This window comes from Echiichthys vipera (genome assembly GCF_963691815.1).
Source record: "Echiichthys vipera genome assembly, chromosome: 2".
NCBI classification, from domain to species: Eukaryota; Metazoa; Chordata; class Actinopteri; order Perciformes; family Trachinidae; genus Echiichthys; species Echiichthys vipera.
This window is the reverse complement of record NC_139827.1, coordinates 1,107,148-1,126,960: the sequence shown is the minus strand read 5'-3', so window position 1 is coordinate 1,126,960 and position 19,813 is coordinate 1,107,148. Positions and strand designations below refer to the sequence as shown.

At 43.6% G+C, this 19,813-nt stretch overlaps 2 protein-coding genes across 2 annotated transcripts; both read right to left on the bottom strand.

Moving 5' to 3' along the window:
* Positions 1–418: 418 nt before the first annotated feature.
* LOC310963386 (uncharacterized protein) lies at positions 419–13,741 on the bottom strand. Its single transcript, XM_083936188.1, has 4 exons — positions 13,653–13,741; positions 9,083–10,744; positions 6,006–6,107; positions 419–2,397 (listed from the first exon to the last, which is right to left on the bottom strand). Exons 2-4 carry the CDS (start codon positions 10,733–10,735, stop codon positions 742–744), a joined length of 3,411 nt encoding a protein of 1,136 aa, XP_083792314.1. The 5' UTR covers positions 10,736–10,744; positions 13,653–13,741; the 3' UTR covers positions 419–741.
* Positions 13,742–17,425: 3,684 nt separating this feature from the next.
* On the bottom strand, positions 17,426–19,090 carry LOC310963369 (E3 ubiquitin-protein ligase TRIM21-like; the record flags this gene model as incomplete). The annotated part of the gene is made up of 1 exon (XM_083936165.1): positions 17,426–19,090. One exon carries the CDS (start codon positions 19,088–19,090, stop codon positions 17,426–17,428), a length of 1,665 nt encoding a protein of 554 aa, XP_083792291.1.
* Positions 19,091–19,813: the final 723 nt, after the last annotated feature.

Sequence of the window (19,813 nt, the reverse complement as noted above, 5' to 3'; positions counted from 1 at the left end):
CTGTTTGTCTTGAGAGTGGAATAAAAGGGGCCCATCATAAAAACGCTCTATGGAAAAGAATAACGGAGGCAGTCAACCCGAAGCAGCGCTCCACTGTGACCCGTGTGCGTGTGCTTGCACTGCTGAACCTGCGCTCCTCTTTTCAGCCAGATTGTGCTGCAACCCAAACCCCCCGGCTCAAATGTGGGACACGATCGCAGACCTGAGATCCTGAGACCTCACGTCCAAATTGATAAATGCCGAAGTTTGCCAGGAAACGGTCGTACGCACGTTTTTCTGCCGTACGTTCGTTTGATGAATGAGGGCCAGTGTATCTTTGGAACTTATGTGTAAACCAGGATTTCCTGTTCAGTGTTTGGTGCTCAAGTCACGGCTTACTCAGATTTGGGTTCAACAACTGGTTTATTTTACAGTTTTTATTGAACAATCACATCTTTACAGATTCCTTTCACTCATAAGACACTTTACCAGTATTCATAAAACAAAACAAACACGACCCAAAGTGACCAGTTATTAATCAAACCCGTTTTCAAACAAAATCTATTCCACTAAATGTATCTTTTCACTTGTTATGCCGGAATAACAATGACACGAACGGAGGTTTATATAGATATTACATATATGATGTGTGTTATTATGCATAGTTAAAGAGAAGAACGCGTCAAATCACCACAGAAAACATAAAATAAGATGCAAACTAAAGATGTACCTGTTCCCTAAATACATGAAAAAGGGAAGTGACTAGTTTACTCTGACAGGAGAGACGATCAGAGGGGCAGAGTTTTTACCACCATCATTTTTACCGGGACTGAAGAACGGGAAGAGTTTCCCAGTGAACGAGCAGCCAGTGAAGGAGTAGATCAGAGCTGCAGCAGCTACGTCATAAAAGGAGACCAGACCCCCCTCATAATCCACAAACACCCCCACCTTCTGGGGTTGAGACTTCAGAGACAGACTGACTGAAGGGTCATTAAGAGCTTTGTACTCGGTTTTTTTTCTCAACACTATCGTCCAGAAACGTTTCTGGGGGCTCTGCCTGATTTCTTTGACCTTCCTGTTCATCGACTCTCTGGCCACTCCTAGATCCCATTGAGTCTTTCCTTCAACCTGAACCTCAAAGTAAAATCTGCCTGAAGAGAAACTCTGCTTTCCTAAAACACACACACAATTAGAAAATCTCTCAGGGTTGTCTGGGAGATTCTTCTTCACACCACCGTGAGTCACTTGTTTCCCATCATCAGACAGAATGAGTTCAGGATGTGCAGTATCAGGATCAAGAGTCACATCCACCTCATACTGCTGGATCCTCTTCAGCTCAGCTTCAAGCAGCTTCTTCATCTCTTCACTGAGTGTCTCCTCCAGCTGAGACACAGCTTCCACCACAGTCCCCTGATATGAAGATGGAGGGACTCTGACATCTGTCCAGTCCTTGGTGGGTGGAACAGCTTTCAGGGACTGGACACTCTGGAGAAGATGGAGGTGGTCTTCAGAGCGTGAGAGCTGCTCCACCTCAGTCCGTCTCATCTTCAGCCCAGAGATTTCCTGTTCCAGCTCTTTGATGAAGCCTTCAGCCTTTCTTTTGGTTGCTCTCTGCTTCTCCTCTATCATGTTGATGAGCTTATTCAGGCCTCTCTCAGCAGACTCCTTTACAGCAGTGAAGACCTGAACACCTTCTGCTATCTCTCTTCCTGGGTATTTCTCACTGAGGTCGACTGACTGTTTGAGCTCATGAATCTTCAGTTGTCTCTTCAGGATCATCTGCAGAATATCAGCCTCTGTCTTCCCCAGCTCCACCTTCTTTCCTTCACATTCCTCTTTCAGAGGAACAACATTGTGGTTCTTGTGGTCCAAAACGGTGCAGATCATGCAGACACATGTCTGGTCGGCCTTACAGAACAGCTCCAGAGGTTTATCGTGCTTCTTACACATCCTGCCCTGCAGGTTCTCCACAGGTTCGATCAGCTGATGTCGTTTCAGGCCTTGTGTTGTCAGATGAGGCTCCAGGTGAGTCTCACAGTAGGACACCAGACACACCAGGCAGGACTTCAGGGCCTTCAGTTTGGTTCCAGTGCAGACGTCACAGGGAACTTTTTCTGGTTTGGACCCTTGTTGCGCAGAGCTGCTGCTGCTGCTGGCGTTCTGTTGAGCTGACTGTCTGAACTGAGCAGCCATCTCAGAGATGAAGGTGTTTATGTTCAGCTCAGGTCTTGTGTGGAAAACCTTATCACACATAGGACACCTGTACTGGTCATTCGTATCCCAGTGTTCAATGATGCAGTTTTTGCAGAAGTTGTGTCCACATGGTATAGTGACTGGATCAGTGAACACATCCAGGCAGATGCAGCACAGTAACTGATCTTCAGATGGCAGATGGTCTGCAGAAGCCATATCTACACTCTGAAACAAAGAAAAAAAGAAAAAAAACATTATATTTTTCACAAATATAATTAAATACTGTTTAATTCATGCACATTAGCTTATAGCTGTAAATAAGTGGAGATATACAGAAAACTATATTATGTGGATTGTTACGTTTGCCTGATGCCTGATCTCCTTGATGAGGTCTTTTTAGGGGGCGGACGTGAGTACTCGAGTTCTCTGTTTAGACAGTTTTTGTTCAACAGATCAAGTTCTCACTTCTCTTGTTTTTTGCTTTGTAACTGTAAATACTTCACTACGATGTGCTTCTTTAACAGTTAGCTAATTCCAGCCCCCAAGCTAATGCCGTACTGTCATTTTATAAAGTTACAGCAACGCTCAAAGTTTTTTTACTATGATTGTTTTGACCCCGGATAACAGAGTTGGGACTTCCTACCACTGAATTTGCCCATAGTGGTAGCTACAGTAGCTGTGTTGTTGACTCATAATTAGAAGTTAGCAAATGAACGTTATGTTACCTAGCATTTGTTGCTGCTGTTTCATTTTAATGAAATTAAATGTTGGTACCTAATTTTGTAAATATAAGAGCAGCTTTGTTTTAACTGAGGCCTTCCAGGCTTTAGGGGGCGCTATGGAGCCAGCTCAACACACACGGACCAAATCACTGTGTATCTGCGCGATGTTTAGGGGTTTTCATGTGTCTGCCAAGTTTTGTGAGCTTTCAAGTTTAACAAGTGCGCTAAAAATGGATTCATGTGCTCAAAGTAATTAGGGGGCGCTATAGATCGGACGTGCCACACCCGAGTCAAATTATAACATCAAATCAAAAACATAATTGGTTTGAACATGCGTCCCCAGTTTCGTGCGTCCTAAAGGCCTCGAACGTGTTCCTGAAATGAAAATGAATGCCACAAAATCCAAGATGGCCGACTTTCTGTTAGGCGAAAACATTTTTAAAAAAAATGTCAGTATGTTCTTCAAGATGAACCAATGATCTCACCAAACTTCGTGAACATCAACATAACTGCGTTTGGGGGCGCTATGGAGCCGGCTGGCCACACACGAGACCCAATTACTGCAGAACTTTGCCAATTTTGACCTTTGTGCCAGTTTTGGTGGGTTTTTGAGAATCCCAAGCCCCTCAAAATGATGAAGTTTGACACTTGAAGCTGACTTCCTGTTGTCAGTCGGTGGCTCTATGACCATGACTCAATTTCAACATGTCTTCAGGCCTGGACTCTTATCCAGCAGGTGAAATTTGGGGCAGATTGGACAATGTTAAGTCGAGCTACGACAACTTCCTCTTTCAAGTTTTGGGCAAAATGCACCGCCACGCCACATCGAGGGCGTTCCATGAATCCTCAAAAGCTTCGCAATTTAGCATCACAAAGGTCTTTAGAGGCAACCCACCAGATTTGAAGTCACTCAGGTGAATTCTCAAGGTTTGTTAAAGTACAACACGTCCGACTGGCTTCACTTTGCGAAAAATGCCACAGTAAATCCAAAATGGCCGACTTCCTGTTGGACTTAGGGTACGGCTCCAAGAGGCTTTTTTTTAAGTCTCCATGCTTTACATCTGCCTACCAAATTTAAAGGTGTGGCAGTGACTTTGAAATATTCTAGGGGGCGCCACTGAGCCAACTTAAAGCACACAATCCCAAGACTCCACTTAAAGCTGCATTCTCTCTAATGTCCAGCAGGAGGAGACTCCACTTAAAGCTGCATTCTCTCTAATGTCCAGCAGGAGGAGACTCCACTTAAAGCTGCATTCTCTCTAATGTCCAGCAGGGGGAGACTCCACTTAAAGCTGCATTCTCTCTAATGTCCAGCAGGAGGAGACTCCACTTAAAGCTGCATTCTCTCTAATGTCCAGCAGGAGGAGACTCCACTTAAAGCTGCATTCTCTCTAATGTCCAGCAGGAGGAGACTCCACTTAAAGCTGCATTCTCTCTAATGTCCAGCAGGAGGAGACTCCACTTAAAGCTGCATTCTCTCTAATGTCCAGCAGGAGGAGACTCCACTTAAAGCTGCATTCTCTCTAATGTCCAGCAGGAGGAGACTCCACTTAAAGCTGCATTCTCTCTAATGTCCAGCAGGAGGAGACTCCACTTAAAGCTGCATTCTCTCTAATGTCCAGCAGGAAGAGACTCCACTTAAAGCTGCATTCTCTCTAATATCCAGCAGGAGGAGACTCCACTTAAAGCTGCATTCTCTCTAATGTCCAGCAGGAGGAGACTCCACTTAAAGCTGCATTCTCTCTAATGTCCAGCAGGAAGAGACTCCACTTAAAGCTGCATTCTCTCTAATGTCCAGCAGGAGGAGACTCCACTTAAAGCTGCATTCTCTCTAATGTCCAGCAGGAGGAGACTCCACTTAAAGCTGCATTCTCTCTAATGTCCAGCAGGAGGAGACTCCACTTAAAGCTGCATTCTCTCTAATGTCCAGCAGGAAGAGACTCCACTTAAAGCTGCATTCTCTCTAATGTCCAGCAGGAGGAGACTCCACTTAAAGCTGCATTCTCTCTAATGTCAAGCAGGAGGAGACTCCACTTAAAGCTGCATTCTCTCTAATGTCCAGCAGGGGGAGACTCCACTTAAAGCTGCATTCTCTCTAATGTCCAGCAGGAGGAGACTCCACTTAAAGCTGCATTCTCTCTAATGTCCAGCAGGAGGAGACTCCACTTAAAGCTGCATTCTCTCTAATGTCCAGCAGGAGGAGACTCCACTTAAAGCTGCATTCTCTCTAATGTCCAGCAGGAGGAGACTCCACTTAAAGCTGCATTCTCTCTAATGTCCAGCAGGAGGAGACTCCACTTAAAGCTGCATTCTCTCTAATGTCCAGCAGGAGGAGACTCCACTTAAAGCTGCATTCTCTCTAATGTCCAGCAGGAGGAGACTCCACTTAAAGCTGCATTCTCTCTAAGATCTGATATTTCCTGTCTTCTTCTAAAGCGTTACAAGAAAACAGGAAATGGCATTTACTTAGAAACATGTTGTGTGTGTGTGGGGGGGGGGGGACGTACCCACCCAGAGACAGGAAGCTCAGTTTTCACAGTTCAGTAGAAAATGTGTCTTAACGTTTATGTTTTATTCTTTTAAACATTTTACTCTTTGGGGAAATCGAACCATAGCTGCGGCGACGTGTGCTTTATATTCTTCACACAAACAGAGAATCCAGATTTCATTCTGATTCAAGATTCAAGATTCAGGAAGCTTTATTTATCCCGAGGGAAATTATTGTGCAACAGTTTCAGTACAAAGGCGGAAAAGGATCAGAGTAACAATAAGCATAAACATAAATCAAATCAAAACAAAGCTTACATCAAATAAATCAAGCAATGAACCAAGTGTGACAGAGTGCAACAGGCGTCGTGGTTAAGCGCAGGTTTATACAATATACAACAATACGCAGCGTGCAGTTTAGCAGCAGATTGATATGAAATAAGTACAAACTAAATAAGTTACAAGTGTTAAAAATGTTAAAAATGTAGCAGCATGTCCTACAGAACTAAGTGACAGTGTGGCACAGTGGAGTGTAGCAGCATTTCCTACAGAACTAAGTGACAGTGTGGCACAGTGGAGTGCAGCAGCATTGATGGTAAATGAAACATGATCAGCTGTACTCACCAGTGTGTGACAGAGACTCTGCTGTGATGTTGACAAAGACCTGATGAAGGTTGAATTCTCTTTCAGACACAAACAAGTTTCGTCTCGACCGTCTGAACTCGACTGCGACACTGACACACCTTAAGTTTCATTTCTGGAGTGTGACGTTGAAGCTCCTCCTCTCACTGACGCTCTGTTTGTTTAGTTTTGTGTTCATCACATTGAGACGTAATTATAGTGACACACAGGTTTGATATGAGGTGAAGGTGCTGGATCTACAACCTGTTTCCAAAACACTCTCATTCTGAGTTCAACATGAATAAGAACAGAATGCGATGTTTGCAAATCATTGAAATCCCAATGTGACATAACAGTTTTACTTTTCCTGCTATTTTACATTTTATAACGCTCCAAACACGTTCACCGGTGACCAGTCTGGACTCTCTACGGTCCGGACCCTGTTTCTATGGTCCAGACTCTGTTTCTATGGTTCAGACCCTGTTTCTATGGTCCAGACCCTGTTTCTATGGTCCATGACCTGTTTCTATGGTCTAGACCCTGTTTCTATGGTCCAGACCCTGTTTCTATGGTCCAGACCCTGTTTCTATGGTCCAGAACCTGTTTCTATGGTCCAGACCCTGTTTCTATGGTCCAGACCCTGTTTCTATGGTCCAGACCCTGTTTCTATGGTCCAGAACCTGTTTCTATGGTTCAGACCCTGTTTCTATGGTTCAGACCCTGTTTCTTTGTTTAAGAACCTTTTTATCTGTTACAGAACCTGTTTCTATGGTTCAGACCCTGTTTCTATGGTTCAGAACCTGTTTGTATGGTTCAGAACCCGTTGATATGTTATTATATATTGAATCCATGTGAGGGGTTCAGGGGTGCGTCGTAAAGAAAAGGTTGGGAACCGCTGCACTAGAGAACACCAGCCTCACCTTCACAGAACCATTCATTAACTGTTTGAATGAGTCCTGATCCAAAAGTCTGTCTCATGCACGACTTTGATCAACAAAGGAAACAGTAGTTATTGTTGTTGTTGTTGTTGTTTTCAGTGTCGCCACAAACAGGAAGAGGCAGGAACCAGAACCTGTTTCTATGGTCCAGACCCTGTTTCTAAGGTTCAGACCCTGTTTCTATGGTTCAGACCCTGTTTCTATGGTTCAGAACCCGTTTCTATGGTCCAGACTCTGTTTCTATGGTCCAGACCCTGTTTCTATGGTCCAGACCCTGTTTCTACGGTCCAGAACCTGTTTCTATGGTTCAGACCCTGTTTCTATGGTCCAGACTCTGTTTCTATGGTCCAGACCCTGTTTCTATGGTCCAGAACCTGTTTCTATGGTCCAGACCCTGTTTCTATGGTTCAGAACCTGTTTCTATGGTCCAGACCCTGTTTCTATGGTCCAGACCCCGTTTCTATGGTCCAGACCCTGTTTCTATCGTTCAGAACCTGTTTCTATGGTTCAGACCCTGTTTCTACGGTTCAGAACCTGTTTATATTTTATAACGCTCCAAACAGGTTCACCGGTGACCAGTCTGGACTGGAGGAGGCCGGTTCAGAGCCGGACTCTTTGACCTTTGAGCCTTGCTGTCTGGAACGTGCAGAGTGTGGTTTGGTGTCGTGTTGCTGAAATAATCGAGTCCATCCCCGAAAGAAGATGGCATCGATTTGGCACCGTGTGTTGATACAGACCCTGTTTCTATCGTTAAGATCCGGTTTCTTTGGTTCAGAACCCGTTGATATGTTATTATATATTGAATCCATGTGACGGGTTCAGGGGTGAGTCTTAAAGAAAAGGTTGGGAACCGCTGCACTAGAGAACACCAGCCTCACCTTCACAGAACCATTCATTAACTATATGCGGAGGTGGAGTGTTTACTGCAGATTTGGTCGATGAAAAGATTCAAAAACAGTCGACAAGACGCACAAAAACTCAGAGGTCTACGGAAAGATCTGGAAACAAAGCCACGCATCGCCATGACGTCATCAATGCGTGTGACGTGTTACGGCGTGATGACGTATAGGCAGCAAGAAGCATTCTCCGAGGCCCAGGTAGTGTGAGTACAAACGGGCCTGGAGGGGGGGACAAGGACCCTAAAGCACGGGGCACGGGACGGAGGCACAGTGGGAGGGCGCCCTTAAACAAACAATAACGACCAGTTACCTTAAAATAAGTCTGATCTTTTCTCAACATTTCAACTTTATTCATAACATGCTCGTGTCGTCTGCATAGAATAACATCTTCGATACTGGTCGTTAAGGTGCAGGATGAACAATGGTGGAGCCGGTACTGAGCCCTAGGATTAATGCGTGTGGTTTGAAATTGTTCGTTTGTTTCCATGGTGATATAGAGGCTGTTTATAAAGAGGAAGTTACCAGATGAATGAATGACTCTGAAGGTTGATTTGACTTTAACTTCAGGCTGTGGAGTAAAACTCTTGTGTCCGGTGTGTTTGGTTTTAGGAGTGGACGACGTTTGAAAGGATCATTCTATAACAGCAGTTTGACAAAACAACACTAACTCAATGTCCTGGTTTTTAAAGTCTTTATTGAATAATCACACATTTACAGATTTCAGTGACTCATAAGAAACTTTACAGTAAACATAAAGTAAAACAACAACAACCAGCCAAAGTGACCAGTAATTAACCAAACTCTCTCCTTTTTTAACATTCGTTATTTAAAATGATGCAAATAGAAACAAAGCAAAACAATACTCAAAGCACTTTTCAAACAACATCTATTCCATCACCTTTATCAATGTTTCTATGCCTGCTACAACAATGACACGCTGTGTTCTGTAGGAACTATAGAAAGTCATTAAATGAAGCTCTATCATACACGAGTACTCAGCAACGTGCTTTCTGTGGCTGCACATGAAAAACCTGATTTTTTCCAGTATTTTTATTTACAAACACAAAATCAATGTCTGTAGGTTTAACAGAGGTTTAAATGGATATTCTCTAACACCATGTTTGTTATTATGCAGAGTTAAAGAGAAGAATGCGTCAAATCACCACAGGAAACATAAAAAAAGATCCAAACTAAAGATGTACCTGTTACCTGAATACATGAAAAAGGGAAGTGACTAGTTTACTCTGACAGGAGAGACGATCAGAGGGGCAGAGTTTTTACCACCATCATTTTTACCGGGACTGAAGAACGGGAAGAGTTTCCCAGTGAAGGAGCAGTCAGTGAAGGAGTAGATCAGAGCTGCAGCAGCTACGTCATAAAAGGAGACCAGACCCTCCTCATAATCCACAAACACCCCCACCTTCTTGGGCTGAGACTTCAGAGACAGACGGACTAGAGGATCATTAAGAGCTTTGTACTCATTTTTATTTCTTAACCACATAGTACAGAAACCTTTCTGAGGGCTCTGCCTGATTTCCTTTCCCTTCCTTTTGATCGACTCTCTGGCCACTCCTAGATCCCATTGAGTCTTTCCTTCAACCTGAACCTCAAAGTAAAATCTGCCTGAAGAGAAACTCTGCTTTCCTAAAACACAAACACAATTGGAAAATCTCTCAGGGTTGTCTGGGAGATTCTTCTTCACATAACCGTGATTCACTTGTTTCCCATCATCAGACAGGATGAGTTCAGGATTTGCAGTATCAGGATCAAGAGTCACATCCACCTCATACTGCTGGATCCTCTTCAGCTCAGCTTCAAGCAGCTTCTTCATCTCTTCACTGAGTGTCTCCTCCAGCTGAGACACAGCTTTCACCACAGTCCCCTGATATGAAGATGGAGGGACTCTGACATCTGTCCAGTCCTTGGTGGGTGGAACATCTTTCAGGGACTGGACACTCTGGAGAAGATGGAGGTGGTCTTCAGAGCGTGAGAGCTGCTCCACCTCAGTCCGTCTCATCTTCAGCTCAGAGATTTCCTGTTCCAGCTCTTTGATGAAGCCTTCAGCCTTTCTTTTGGTCGCTCTCTGCTTCTCCTCTATCATGTTGATGAGCTTATTCAGGCCTCTCTCAGCAGACTCCTTTACAGCAGTGAAGACCTGAACACCTTCTGCTATCTCTCTTCCTGGGTATTTCTCACTGAGGTCGACTGACTGTTTGAACTCCTGAATCTTCAGGTGTCTCTTCTGGATCATCTGCAGAATATCAGCCTCTGTCTTCCCCAGCTCCACCTTCTTTCCTTCATATTCTTCTTTCAGAGGAACAACATTGTGGTTCTTGTGGTCTAAAACAGTGCAGATCATGCAGACACATGTCTGGTCGGCCTTACAGAACAGCTCCAGAGGTTTATCGTGCTTCGTACACATCCTGCCTTCCAGGTTCTCCACAGGGTCGATCAGGTGATGTCTTTTTAGGCCTGGTGTTGTCAGATGAGGCTCCAGGTGAGTCTCACAGTAGGAGACCAGACACACCAGGCAGGACTTCAGGGCCTTCAGTTTGGTTCCAGTGCAGACGTCACAGGGAACATCTCCTGGTTTGGACACTTTTTGCTCTTTGCTGCTGATGCTGCTGCTGCTGCTGCTGCTGGCGTTCTGTTGAGCTGACTGTCTGAACTGAGCAGCCATCTCAGAGATGAAGCTGTTGACCCTCAAATCAGGTCTTGTTTTAAAAACCTTATAACACATCAGACACAGATACCGGCCACTTTTATCCCAGTGTTCAGTGATGCAGTTCTTGCAGAAGTTGTGTCCACATGGTGTGGTGACTGGATCAGTGTATACTTCCCAACAGATGGAGCACAGAAACTGATCTTTAGATGGCAGATAGCTTGCAGCAGCCATATCTGGATTCTGAAACAAAAGTAAAAGCATGGAGAAAAAATATATATTATATATATATTACAAATATAAGTAAAGAAATATTTAATGTATGCACATAAGATTATGGCCGTAAATGTATAGAGATGTACAGAAAACTATACTTTATGTGGATTGTGACATTTGCCTGACATGAATACTTGATTTTGACATCAGTATTTATTTTTTTACTTTATAACTACGATGTGCAACTATGACAGTTGGCTAATTCCACCGATGAAGCTAATGCATACGGTACTCTTGCAAATGAAAATTTTGCCATTTCTGACCTTTGTGCCAGTTTTGGTGGGTTTCAGAGAATCCCAAGCCCCTCAAAATGATGAAGTTTGACACATAGAGCTGACTTCCTGTTGTCAGTAGGTGGCGCTATGACTATGACTCATGTCCAGCATGTAGATGTCTTCAGGCCTGGACTGTTATCCAGCATTTGTAAATTGGGGCAGATTGGAAAAAGTTAACTTGAGCTACGACTACTTCCTTTTTCAAGTTTTGGGCAAAATTCACCACCACGCCAAATCGAGGGCGTTCCATGAATCCTCAAAAGCTTCGCAATTTAGCATCACAAAGGTCCTTAGAGGCAACCCACCAGATTTGAAGTCACTCAGTTTAATTCTCTAGGAGGAGTTTGTTAAAGTACAACACGTCCGACTGGCTTCACTTTGCGAAAAATGCAACAGTAAATCCAAAATGGCTGACTTCCTGTTAGACTTAGGGTACGGCTCCAAGAGGCTTTTTTTTAAGTCTCCATGCTTTACATCTGCCTACCAAATTTAAAGGTGTGGCAGTGACTTTGAAACAGTCTAGGGGGCGCTCTTGAGCCAATTTAACACACGAGCCCAAGACTCATATCAGTTATTACGTTTAGACACTTGTGATGCATGTGCAACTTTTTGTGCGCTTAAGAGAACGATGAGCACCTCAAACATGATGAACGTCATTCTATAACAGAAAGTTGACAAAACAACACTAACTCAATGTCCTGGTTTTTAAAGTCTTTATTGAATAATCACACATCTACAGATTTCATTGACTCATAAGAAACTTTACAGTAAACATAAAGTAAAACAACAACAACCAGCCAAAGTGACCAGTAATTAACCAAACTCTCTCCTTTTTTAACATTCGTTATTTAAAATGATGCAAATAGAAACAAAGCAAAACAATACTCAAAGCACTTTTCAAACAACATCTATTCCATCACCTTTATCAATGTTTCTATGCCTGCTACAACAATGACACGCTGTGTTCTGTAGGAACTATAGAAAGTCATTAAATGAAGCTCTATCATACACGAGTACTCAGCAACGTGCTTTCGGTGGCTGCACATGAAAAACCTGATTTTTTGCAGTATTTCTATTTACAAACACAAACTGTTTCCTTCAAAGAGTTTCTTAAAGCCCAGTCATTTCAGAAGTGTGCTAATTTTGCCATTTCTGACCTTTGTGCCAGTTTTGGTGGGTTTTTGAGAATCTCAAGCCCCTCAAAATGATGAAGTTTGACACTTAAAGCCGACTTCCTGTTGTCAGTTGGTGGCTCTATGACCATGACTCAATTTCAACATGTCTTCAGGCCTGGACTCTTATCCAGCAGGTGCAATTTGGGGCAGATTGTAAAAAGTAAAGTTGAGCTACAACGACTTCCTCTTTCAAGTTTTGGGCAAAATTCACCACCACGCCACATCGAGGGCGTTCCATGAATCCTCAAAAGCTTCGCAATTTAGCATCACAAAGGTCCTTATAGGCAACCCACCAGATTTGAAGTAACTCAGGTGAATTCTCAAGGTTTGTTAAAGTACAACACGTCCGACTGGCTTCACAGTCCAAAATGGCCGACTTCCTGTTAGACTTAGGGTACGGCTCCAAGAGGTCTCCATGCTTTACATCTGCCTACAAAACAATACTCAAAGCACTTTTTAAACTAAATCTATTCCATCACCTTTATAAATGTTTCTATGCCTGCTACAACAATGACACGCTGTGTTCTGTAGGAACTATAGAAAGTCATTAAATGAAGCTCTATCATACACGAGTACTCAGCAACGTGCTTTCTGTGGCTGCACATGAAAAACCTGATTTTTTCCAGTATTTTTATTTACAAACACAAAATCAATGTCTGTAGGTTTAACAGAGGTTTAAATGGATATTCTCTAACACCATGTTTGTTATTATGCAGAGTTAAAGAGAAGAATGCGTCAAATCACCACAGTAAACATAAAATAAGATGCAAACTAAAGATGTACCTGTTCCCTAAATACATGAAAAAGGGAAGTGACTAGTTTACTCTGACAGGAGAGACGATCAGAGGGGCAGAGTTTTTACCACCATCATTTTTACCGGGACTGAAGAACGGGAAGAGTTTCCCAGTGAAGGAGCAGTCAGTGAAGGAGTAGATCAGAGCTGCAGCAGCTACGTCATAAAAGGAGACCAGACCCCCCTCATAATCCACAAACACCCCCACCTTCTGGGGCTGAGACTTCAGAGACAGACTGACTGAAGGGTCATTAAGAGCTTTGTACTCATTTTTATTTCTTAACCATATAGTACAGAAACCTTTCTGAGGGCTCTGCCTGATTTCCTTTCCCTTCCTTTTGATCGACTCTCTGGCCACTCCTAGATCCCATTGAGTCTTTCCTGTAACCTGAACCTCAAAGTAAAATCTGGGGTGGGGGGGGGGGGGGGACGTACCAACCCAGAGGCAGGAAGCTCAGTTTTCACAGTTCAGTAGAAAATGTGTCTTAACGTTTATGTTTTATTCTTTTAAACATTTTACTCTTTGGGAAATCGAACCATAGCTGCAGCGACGTGTGCTTTATATTCTTTACACAAACAGAGAATCCAGATTTCATTCTGATGGTAAATGAAACATGATCAGCTGTACTCACCAGTGTGGGACAGAGACTCTGCTGTGCTGTTGACAAAGACCTGATGAAGGTTGAATTCTCTTTCAGACACAAACAAGTTTCGTCTCGACCGTCTGAACTCGACTGCGACGCCGACACTCGACTGCGACGCCGACACACCTTAAGTTTCATTTCTGGAGTGTGACGTTGAAGCTCCTCCTCTCACTGACGCTCTGTTTGTTTAGTTTTGTGTTCATCACATTGAGACGTAATTATAGTGACACACAGGTTTGACATGAGGTGAAGGCGCTGGATCTACAACCTGTTTCCAAAACACTCTCATTCTGAGTTCAACGTGAATAAGAACAGAATGCGATGTTTGCAAATCATTGAGATCCCAATGTAACATAACAGTTTTACTATTCCTGCTATTTTACATTTTATAACGCTCCAAACACGTTCACCGGTGACCAGTCTGGACTCTCTACGGTCCGGACCCTGTTTCTATGGTCCAGACTCTGTTTCTATGGTTCAGACCCGTTTCTATGGTCTAGACCCTGTTTCTATGGTTCAGTACCTGTTTCTATGGTCCAGACCCTGTTTCTATGGTTCAGACCCTGTTTCTATGGTTCAGTACCTGTTTCTATGGTCCAGACCCTGTTTCTATGGTTCAGTACCTGTTTCTATGGTCCAGACCCTGTTTCTATGGTCCAGACCCTGTTTCTATGGTTCAGACCCTGTTTCTATGGTCCAGAACCCGTTTCTATGGTTCAGACCCTGTTTCTATGGTTCAGACCCTGTTTCTTTGTTTAAGAACCTTTTTATCTGTTACAGAACCTGTTTCTATGGTCCAGACCCTGTTTCTATGGTCCAGAACCCGTTTCTATGGTTCAGACCCTGTTTCTATGGTTCAGACCCTGTTTCTTTGTTTAAGAACCTTTTTATCTGTTACAGACCCTGTTTCTAGGGTCCAAACCCTGTTTCTATTGTCCAGACCCTGTTTCTATGGTCCAGACCCTGTTTCTATGGTTCAGACCCTGTTTCTATGATCTAGACCCTGTTTCTACGGTCCAGACCCTGTTTCTATGGTCCAGACCCTGTTTCTATGGTCCAGACCCCGTTTCTATGGTCCAGACCCTGTTTCTATCGTTCAGAACCTGTTTCTACGGTCCAGACCCTGTTTCTATGGTGACCAGTCGGCGGCTGTGGCTTGGTGGCAGAGTGGGTCGTCCTCTGTTCGAGAGATTGGTGGTTCGATCCCCATCTCCCCCCGGTCCACATGTCGAAGTGTCCTTGGGCAAGACACTGAACCCTGAATTGCTCCCCGTGCTGCGCATGGGTGTGTAAATGTGGTGTGAATGGTTAGATCAGATCAGATGGTATGTAGATGTCCACTGCCATCAGTGTGAATGTCTGTGTGAATGGGTGATTGTGACAGACACTGTGAAGCGCCTTGAGTAGTCAGATGACTAGAAAGGCGCTATATAAGTACAAGTCCATTTACCATTTACCATTTACCAGTCTGGACTGGAGGAGGCCGGTTCAGAGCCGGACTCTTTGACCTTTGAGCCGTGCTGTTGTGAACGTGCAGAGTGTGGTTTGGTGTCGTGTTGCTGAAATAATCGAGTCCATCCCCGAAAGAAGATGGCATCGATTTGGCAGCGTGTGTTGATACAGAACCTGTTTCTATCGTTAAGAACCTGTTTCTTTGGTTCAGAACCCGGTGATATGTTATTATATATTGAATCCATGTGACGGGTTCAGGGGTGAGTCTTAAAGAAAAGGTTGAGAACCGCTGCACTAGAGAACACCAGCCTCACCTTCACAGAACCATTCATTAACTGTATGCGGAGGTGGAGTGTTTACTGCAGATTTGGTCGATGAAAAGATTCAAAAACAGTCGACAAGACGCACAAAAACTCCGAGGTCTACGGAAAGATCTGGAAACAAAGCCACGCATCGCCATGACGTCATCAATGCGTGTGACGTGTTACGGCGTGATGACGTATAGGCAGCAAGAAGCATTCTCCGAGGCCCAGGTAGTGTGAGTACAAACGGGCCTGGAGGGGGGGACAAGGACCCTAAAGCACGGGGCACGGGACGGAGGAACAGTGGGAGGGCGCCCTAAAACAAACAATAACGACCAGTTACCTTAAAGTAAGTCTGATCTTTTCTCAACATTTCAACTTTATTCATAACATGCTCGTGTCGTCTGCATAGAATAACATCTTCGATACTGGTCGTTAAGGTGCAGGATGAACAATGGTGGAGCCGGTACTGAGCCCTAGGAATAATGCGTGTGGTTTGAAATTGTACGTTTGTTTCCATGGTGATACAGAGGCTGTTGATAAAGAGGAAGTTACCAGATGAATGAATGACTCTGAAGGTTGATTTGACTTTAACTTCAGGCTGTGGAGTAAAACTCTTGTGTCCGGTGTGTTTGGTTTTAGGAGTGGACGACGTTTGAAAGGGTCATTCTATAAAAGCAGTTTGACAAAACAACACTAACTCAATGTCCTGGTTTTTAAAGTCTTTATTGAATAATCACACATTTACAGATTTCATTGACTCATAAGAAACTTTACAGTAAACATAAAGTAAAACAACAACAACCAGCCAAAGTGACCAGTAATTAACCAAACTCTCTCCTTTTTTAACATTCGTTATTTAAAATGATGCAAAAAAAAACAAAGCAAAACAATACTCAAAGCACTTTTCAAACAACATCTATTCCATCACCTTTATCAATGTTTCTATGCCTGCTACAACAATGACACGCTGTGTTCTGTAGGAACTATAGAAAGTCATTAAATGAAGCTCTATCATACACGAGTACTCAGCAACGTGCTTTCGGTGGCTGCACATGAAAAAGCAGATTTTTTGCAGTATTTCTATTTACAAACACAAACTGTTTCCTTCAAAGAGTTTCTTAAAGCCCAATCATTGCAGAAATGTGCTAATTTTGCCACTTCTGACCTTTGGGCCAGTTTTGGTGGGTTTCAGAGAATCCCAAGCCCCTCAAAAGATGAAGTTTGACACTTAAAGCCGACTTCCTGTTGTCAGTAGGTGGCGCTATGACTATGACTCAATTTCAGCATGTAGATGTCTTCAGGCCTGGACTCTTATCCAGCAGGTGCAATTTGGTGCAGATTGGAAAAAGTAAAGTTGAGCTACAACAACTTCCTTTTTCAAGTTTTGGGCAAAATTCACCACCACGCCACATCGAGGGCGTTCCATGAATCCTCAAAAGCTTCGCAATTTAGCATCACAAAGGTCTTTAGAGGCAACCCACCAGATTTGAAGTCACTCAGGTGAATTCTCAAGGTTTGTTAAAGTACAACACGTCCGACTGGCTTCACTGTCCAAAATGGCCGACTTCCTGTTAGACTTAGGGCATGGCTCCAAGAGGTCTCCATGCTTTACATCTGCCTACAAAACAATACTCAAAGCACTTTTCAAACAACATCTATTCCATCACCTTTATCAATGTTTCTATGCCTGCTACAACAATGACACGCTGTGTTCTGTAGGAACTATAGAAAGTCATTAAATGAAGCTCTATCATACACGAGTACTCAGCAACGTGCTTTCTGTGGCTTCACATGAAAAACCTGATTTTTTGCAGTATTTCTATTTACAAACACAAAATCATTGTCTGTAGGTTTAACAGAGGTTTAAACGGATATTCTCTACACACCATGTTTGTTATCATGCAGAGTTAAAGAGAAGAATGCGTCAAATCACCACAGTAAACATAAAATAATATGCAAACTAAAGATGTACCTGTTCCCTAAATACATGAAAAAGGGAAGTGACTAGTTTACTCTGACAGGAGAGACGATCAGAGGGGCAGAGTTTTTACCACCATCATTTTTACCGGGACTGAAGAACGGGAAGAGTTTCCCAGTGAAGGAGCAGTCAGTGAAGGAGTAGATCAGAGCTGCGGCAGCTACGTCATAAAAGGAGACCAGACCCCCCTCATAATCCACAAACACCCCCACCTTCTGGGGCTGAGACTTCAGAGACAGACTGACTGAAGGGTCATTAAGAGCTTTGTACTCGGGTTTTTTTCTCAACACTATCGTCCAGAAACGTTTCTGGGGGCTCTGCCTGATTTCTTTGACCTTCCTGTTCATCGACTCTCTGGCCACTCCTAGATCCCATTGAGTCTTTCCTTCAACCTGAACCTCAAAGTAAAATCTGCCTGAAGAGAAACTCTGCTTTCCTAAAACACACACACAATTAGAAAATCTCTCAGGGTTGTCTGGGAGATTCTTCTTCACATAACCGTGAGTCACTTGTTTCCCATCATCAGACAGAATGAGTTCAGGATGTGCAGTATCAGGATCAAGAGTCACATCCACCTCATACTGCTGGATCCTCTTCAGCTCAGCTTCAAGCAGCTTCTTCATCTCTTCACTGAGTGTCTCCTTCAGCTGAGACACAGCTTTCACCACAGTCCCCTGATATGAAGATGGAGGGACTCTGACATCTGTCCAGTCCTTGGTGGGTGGAACATCTTTCAGGGACTGGACACTCTGGAGAAGATGGAGGTGGTCTTCAGAGCGTGAGAGCTGCTCCACCTCAGTCCGTCTCATCTTCAGCTCAGAGATTTCCTGTTCCAGCTCTTTGATGAAGCCTTCAGCCTTTCTTTTGGTCGCTCTCTGCTTCTCCTCTATCATGTTGATGAGCTTATTCAGGCCTCTCTCAGCAGACTCCTTTACAGCAGTGAAGACCTGAACACCTTCTGCTATCTCTCTTCCTGGGTATTTCTCACTGAGGTCGACTGACTGTTTGAACTCCTGAATCTTCAGGTGTCTCTTCTGGATCATCTGCAGAATATCAGCCTCTGTGTTCTCCAGCTCCACCTTCTTTCCTTCATATTCTTCTTTCAGAGGAACAACATTGTGGTTCTTGTGGTCTAAAACAGTGCAGATCATGCAGACACATGTCTGGTCGGCCTTACAGAACAGCTCCAGAGGTTTATCGTGCTTCGTACACATCCTGCCTTCCAGGTTCTCCACAGGGTCGATCAGGTGATGTCTTTTCAGGCCTTGTGTTGTCAGATGAGGGTCCAGGTGAGTCTCACAGTAGGACACCAGACACACCAGGCAGGACTTCAGGGCCTTCAGTTTGGTTCCAGTGCAGACGTCACAGGGAACATCTCCTGGTTTGGACACTTTTTGCTCTTTGCTGCTGATGATGCTGCTGCTGCTGCTGCTGCTGGCGTTCTGTTGAGCTGACTGTCTGAACTGAGCAGCCATCTCAGAGATGAAGCTGTTGACCCTCAAATCAGGTCTTGTTTTAAAAACCTTATAACACATCAGACACAGATACCGGCCACTTTTATCCCAGTGTTCAGTGATGCAGTTCTTGCAGAAGTTGTGTCCACATGGTGTGGTGACTGGATCAGTGTATACTTCCCAACAGATGGAGCACAGAAACTGATCTTTAGATGGCAGATAGCTTGCAGCAGCCATATCTGGACTCTGAAACAAAAGTAAAAGCATGGAGAAAAAATGTATATTAAATATATATTACAAATATAAGTAAAGAAATATTTAATGTATGCACATAAGATTATGGCCGTAAATGTATAGAGATGTACAGAAAACTATACTTTATGTGGATTGTGACATTTGCCTGACATGAATACTTGATTTTGACATCAGTATTTATTTTTTTACTTTATAACTACGATGTGCAACTATGACAGTTGGCTAATTCCACCAATGAAGCTAATGCATACGGTACTCTTGCAAATGAAAATTTTGCCATTTCTGACCTTTGTGCCAGTTTTGGTGGGTTTCAGAGAATCCCAAGCCCCTCAAAATGATGAAGTTTGACACATAGAGCCGACTTCCTGTTGTCAGTAGGTGGCGCTATGACTATGACTCATTTCCGTATGTAGATGTCTTCAGGCCTGGACTCTTATCCAGCATTTGTAAATTGGGGCAGATTGGAAAAAGTTAACTTGAGCTACGACTACTTCCTTTTTCAAGTTTTGGGCAAAATTCCCCACCACGCCAAATCGAGGGCGTTCCATGAATCCTCAAAAGCTTCGCAATTTAGCATCGCAAAGGTCTTTGGAGGCAACCCACCAGATTTGAAGTCACTCGGGTGAATTCTCTAGGAGGAGTTTGTTAAAGTACAACACGTCCGACTGGCTTCACTTTGCGGAAAATGCAACAGTAAATCCAAAA